Source organism: Phragmites australis, chromosome 21, assembly GCF_958298935.1.
Source record: "Phragmites australis chromosome 21, lpPhrAust1.1, whole genome shotgun sequence".
Taxonomy (NCBI): Eukaryota; Viridiplantae; Streptophyta; class Magnoliopsida; order Poales; family Poaceae; genus Phragmites; species Phragmites australis.
Genome location: NC_084941.1, coordinates 5,297,660 through 5,303,441, shown reverse-complemented (window position 1 = coordinate 5,303,441; position 5,782 = coordinate 5,297,660). Strand labels below are relative to the sequence as shown.

At 48.8% G+C, this 5,782-nt stretch overlaps 1 protein-coding gene across 1 annotated transcript; it reads left to right on the top strand.

Annotated features, from left to right (window-relative positions):
• The first annotated feature begins 982 nt into the window (after positions 1–982).
• LOC133904066 (uncharacterized) lies at positions 983–1,807 on the top strand. Its single transcript, XM_062345540.1, has 3 exons — positions 983–1,307; positions 1,410–1,502; positions 1,692–1,807. Exons 1-3 carry the CDS (start codon positions 1,178–1,180, stop codon positions 1,805–1,807), a joined length of 339 nt encoding a protein of 112 aa, XP_062201524.1. The 5' UTR covers positions 983–1,177.
• The last annotated feature ends 3,975 nt before the right edge of the window (positions 1,808–5,782 follow it).

The window sequence follows — 5,782 nt, the reverse complement described above, 5'->3', positions numbered from 1 at the left end:
GGCAAGATGTAGACATGATTATATTTTGCACCTGTGCTGGAGATAATTTGACTTGTGTTGTCTATACTTTTGTGAAAAAATTTGTGACTTGATGTAATGAGATGGTCAAAGTGTTCAGATTGTTTTGTAATATATTTCTATATTGTTAATTTTCTAATGAGATGTATGACGATTTTCTTTTTCGTCACGAACAAGCAATGGCTGTAGGAATTTTAGTGACAAAATATGGGCCAATAATGATATTTAATCTCACATTGCATGACAAATAAAAATATCACTGAATAGTCTGTCTTCCATACTGATAGTATAATCATCATAAAATATAAGACGTTCTATGACGATTTTATGGACTTCGTCATTAAGTACATTCTATGATGCAGATTCTATGACGAAGCATGTGATATTAAAAATACATCGCTATTATTATTTTATGATAAAAATATCGTTATATTACGATGGTAACATGTCATTATCGATAGTCAGGTTTTTTTATAGTATAAGCAGCAATCAATCTTCAGGGGCGGCCAAACACGAAATGGCATGCAACATATGTAAGAACACAGACCACATTATATGTATCAGAGCCTTAATTTGATTTTTTTTTCGCTCACATATATGATGAATTGTCACAATAACTATCACACTAGTGATCCCAAAAGGTATTGAGGCCTTCATGGCTACACGGCCATCTCCATGTTGATTAAGACCAAATCTCAGGTGCCATAGCCCAATACAGTCTTTCGACAATTCGAGAACTGTCGTGCCTAAGCGCAACCCACGAATTGTCTTGGGCGGGAACTTTCATGTATAAACGGGCTACCACCTGGGCTCCTGGCCCATGGATCAGACGTCGGCTAAGCATTGCCACCCATGTCTCCTCCTGGCCCATGGGTCAGCGCAAGCGGCAAGCCCAGTGCCGTCCTCGCCCTCATATATAGCCTCGTCTTCCTCGTCGCGCCGTCCCACTCCTCCCCAGTCCCAGTCCTTCTCGTTCTAGTAGCTTTCTTCCACACGTTCCCTTCCTTCCTTGAGCACCGCCTCCTCAGGGTGCCGTTCGCCTCGATTCTTGGGAAGTAAGAAGAGAGGGTCTTCCGAGAAGCAGAGAAGGTGTTCGATCGATTGTTCAGCCCCGTCCCGTAGGCTCGATCGTTCGGTGAGAGGCGGTCACCGGGGCGAGATGGGCGACGGCGACAAAGGCAATCGGAAGGCCGGAGAGACGTCACAGCAGGGTGCCAGGACGAAGAAGTCCCGGGATTCTGACGCCGACCTCCCCTCCAGGGACGCCGTCATGCTCAGCGTCAGCGGAGGTGGCCAGGTGGGCGCCCGAGAAAATCGAGCGCGCGTTGTTCTTGATTTCCTCTCCTTACGGTTCTTGTGGTATTGGATTATAATTTCTTGGTCTCTTGCAGCCAGCCAGAGCGACATGGACGACGTCGCAGGGACAACTGATGGCGTCGGCGTCGTCTCCTCCGTGGACACTTCCCTGACTCTGCTCACCGGAGGTGAGTAAAGTGTGCGCACCTTGTCCTTGATTCCTCTCCTTACGGTTCTTGAGGTGTTCCTGATGCGCGTGTTGTTCCTGATACGGTCCTGGGTTGCGCTGTTTCTTGATACGGTCATCCGTGGCGCGGGTTCTAGATACGGTTGTTTGGTACATGTGTTATTGATCCAGTTCTTGGCTTGCTTTGCAGCTGCTTCAGCATGGGAGAGGCAGAGAGGTACGCCGCCGCAGCCACAGCCTGTGGCAGCAGAGGAGGAGAAGGTTCAACCGTCGCAGCAGAATCAATCACATATTCACATGGGTTGATGGGAGACGCGCTCGTCCACTCCGACAACCAGGCGCTACTCGCTCCTGGGTACGTGCCCCAGCTTCAGATCAACCTAGCCCCGGTTGCAGCGCGTCAGCAAGAGAATCTGGCGATAGCAGCGGCAGTAGTAGCCGCCGGGTCGTCCGCGTCTGCCTCTTCGAACAATCCAGGTCGGGGCTCAACAAAATTCGACCTGTTTCTGTAGTTCTTGGATCGCTTGATTGGTGGCTTCAAGTTTTCGTTTCATTCTTGCAGTCAGTTCGCCAAAGATCCAATCCCAAGAATCCTCGACTTCTCATCCCCATCTACAGCCTCAGCCTGCCCAGCTGCCGGACAAGCTCGACGCTCCCCTCCCAGCGGCTGCGGCGGCGCAGCCCTTGGTCCCGGCCTCGGCTAGTCACACCGTGGTTACCTCCAGCGACTCGCAACTCGGCCCTCCCCCGACAGAGGTTCATTCCCTGCCCCAGCCCGAGCTGTGCCCGTTTTGCGGTGTCAGGACGGGGACCATGGTGGCTCAGCCGAGGCATCACAGCTGCCTCTGTAAGGAGTGCCTCGCCGCGAATGGCGCGTGTCCGGTTTGCGGCCTCGGGCGGCGGATCCACTGAAGAGCCAAGAGGTGGTCGTCCAAATGATTTGGACATGAGTGTGCAGACTGCAGAGACCAGAGAGTAAGTACTGAAGAATGTACTGTTCATGGTTTTGGTGTTACCTTTGTCAGCAAATGTGTCTCCGGCGGTAAACTGAAATCGGTAGCAGACATAGTTTTGGCGGGGTTCTTGCGAATCTGATTCTAGCTGTCATTTTGCTGAGTTTATCGTTGTTGGTTGACTTGGTGGTGATCAAATGATCATGCTGGTTTTCGGTCCCGAAGATGAACTTGGTACGGGTTAAACGATGTGGATTGTTTTTTTTTTATAACCGGGTCTTCTTTTTGATCTATATTGGAGGTTTTAAATGTAGGTGCACATCTGAGGGTCTAATCTTGGATCGGTAAGGTCGCGTCCGTGTCTTGCTAGTGAGTCGGTCGTTCGCATACAAACGACCTATACTGTAACTCTGAATGTGTTGTTTTTCTCTGGTAATCTGAGGAAAGTTGGCTGTTCCTGTGTGATTACTGATTAGTGGTGTTCATTTTTGTTTGAGGCGTTGCCTGATGCTGAATCTGAATGCTGAGGTGTTCAGTTTTTGTTTGAGGCGTTACCTGATGGCTGCTTTGTTTTTGTTTTTGTGCTGAACCTATGGTTTCTTCATAAACTTTCCTATTTTTTTTGGCGTGGATTCCATGCTTTCCGTTGATGGCTGGATCAGTGGTGGATTGATCTCACTCCTGATGGTGTGTTGTTCAAGGCAGTTAACATTGCTGTAGCTGCATGCGCCGAATGCAGTGGTTATGCTGCATACATTCTTGATGGTTCGTTGTTCAAGGCAGTTTAGTGAAATGCTATATATGTCTGGCCGGCCCGAGCCTGTCGACGGGAATCTGGTCCGTCACGTGGTCGGACGCGTAACGTACGCACGCACGCACGCATGCAACATTGTTTGGAACACGCACACTCGCTTTACTCTCCTATGATGTCGTCATCTGTAATAGATTTTTTTTTAAAAATGTAACCGGTTGAAGAGCTGTCCAATTATATTAAAAAGAGAAAGTTTGACAAGCTCAATTACAGAAACAACCAGACGGGACTAACACATGGCAGCCCCATACCTAGAAAAACCCAAAAGGAAAAAAGCCAATGAACAAGGGACTATTCCCATGACATGAAACACCCTAAGTGGTGCGCTCCAAGAAAAACGCAGATGTCAACCTCTTCGAGGATAATGGTCAAGGTCTTAGCAACCGATTTCTTCGTGCCCTCGAAGGTGCGTCTGTTTCTCTCCTTCCAGATCTGCCACGAGACAAGCATTGTGAGCGTCCTCAACGTGTTCCTTAATGAGGGGATGCAATTTGACATAGTGGACCACCAGGCAAGGACTGAGGTACTATTTAACCAAGTCTTGGGTAGGATGCTTGGCTATCTCAGCTTCCTTGCCAGCCTTCGCCAAGCTTTTCTGAAAAAGGGGCACTCTGCTAGTAAATGAAGGTAAGTCTCCGTGGGAGTGCTTCCATAAAGTGCAGCCAGGATTGCAAGGCCACTCTCTGCGGGCGATGCGATACGCGGTCTATAGTCTGTCCTAGACTGCGAGCCAGGCGAAGAACTTATATTTCGGTGACACCCATGTCTTCCAAATGAGCTTTGAGAAGCTCGTGCGAAATGATCCTTTAAACATCAAGGAGTAAGCAGGTCGAGCAGTATAGACACCCTGACCTAACAACCTCCAAGTTATGGAGTTGTGGACATCAGGGTGTAGGCTGATCTCCTTGGTGGCCTTCCAAAGCTAAATAAATTAGGAAATATGTTCCTGTAAAATTTGATGGATTGAGGCCATGTCAAAAATCCACTGTCTTTGTGCTAACATCTCCTTTAGAGAACACCTCCTAGCAGCAGAAACTGCAAAGAGGAGAGGGGTGCAGTCTTTGAGCCTGAGACCCCTTGCCCAAAGAGAGTGCCAAAAGTACATCTTTTCACATTGCCAATTGAGATGGATGTTGCAGCCATGAAGAGGAGTCGATCAGAAGTATCACATGACACATCTGTTCCAATCCAAGCCTTTTGCAGTGAAATCCATTTGTGCCAGAGCCAATGCTGCCTCAACGCCTTACCAAAGGACTCAAGATCAAGAACCCCGAGTCTTTCAAGCACTTTAGGTCTGTAAACCCGCTTCCATCTGACCTTACATTTACCGCTCATGATAGGCATGCAGCCCGTCCACATAAATTGCCTCCTTCTTTATCGATTTGGTGCAAAATTGGGTTGGAGCTTTGATTGCAGCTAGGAAATGAATAGGCTGGGATGTCATCACAGCTTTAACGAGCACAAGATGCTCTGAAGGCGACATGTTCCACCCATTCCAAGAAGTCATCTTTCCCACCACCTTATCCGCCATCGGCTGAAAGGTTGTAGCCTTCAGGTGACCGAGAGTAAGAGTCAACCCAAGGTAGATAATCGGGAGGTTGGAAATAATAGACTGGTAGTCCAGAGAGGACCGAAGGCAGGTCAATGTCATCACAATCGATTGGCGAGACCGATGTCTTGGCAAAGTTGGTCTCTAGACCAGAAGCCTTCCCAAAATGGTGTAAGATGCGTGTGAGCATGGTCACGTCATGGGATGGCAGGGCAACGAATACCACGTGACGTCGGCATACATAGAAACACACATCTTGTCATAGTGGAAGCGCCCTCTGAGCCCCACCAAGAAGGCCCTCCCGGGAAGTCAAGGAGAGCAAGCGTTATAAAGGGTCAATGGCTAGTATGAGCAAGATGGGGGATAGAAGGTCCCCTGTCTCAGCCCCCTCCCATGTGATATGAGAGCTCTCGAGATCCCATTCAAGATGAATCTCGAAGTGGAGGTGGCGAGAAGGTTTGAAAGCAGGTCTCTCCACCTCTGCGGGAAACCTAGGTTGGAGAGAAGGTCAAAGAGGTAATTAATCCCACCGTATCGAATCAATGGCTTTTGTAATGTCCAATTTGAAGAGGAGGGATGGAGTGCGACTATGATGGAGTCTGGCTGCACCCCTAACAATCAGAGACCAAGAATGAGGAAGGACGCAAGTCTGGGAGAGCCAAAAATTTTGGAGACTAATTTGGTGACAGAATGAATCAGGCTAATTGGCATAATGTTGGTCTCAGCCCCCACCTTTTTTTGGGAGAAGCATAATGTTGGCTGAGTTAAGGAGGTGAAGGTCAAACAACCACAGGTCAAGCTCTCACAGCCGCGACAAATAGTAGTATATAATACCACTTCTGAATATCACTACATCACCACGACGTAACTCCGGCATCGTCTCCGCGACGCGATCGTCAACGCTGTTGCCGCCGACGCCGCGGGTCCGTGGCCACCTCTGTGGATCATGCAGAGGTCGGTGCACGCTG

What these genes read in the sequence shown, in the direction of transcription:
- LOC133904066 (XM_062345540.1), top strand. Translation starts at nt 1,178, where the DNA reads ATGGGCGACGGCGACAAAGGCAATCGGAAGGCCGGAGAGACGTCACAG. An exon ending in CATGCTCAGCGTCAGCGGAG is followed by an intron (nt 1,308 to 1,409) that starts GTGGCCAGGTGG and finishes GGTCTCTTGCAG; the next exon opens with CCAGCCAGAGCGACATGGAC. An exon ending in CCTGACTCTGCTCACCGGAG is followed by an intron (nt 1,503 to 1,691) that starts GTGAGTAAAGTG and finishes CTTGCTTTGCAG; the next exon opens with CTGCTTCAGCATGGGAGAGG.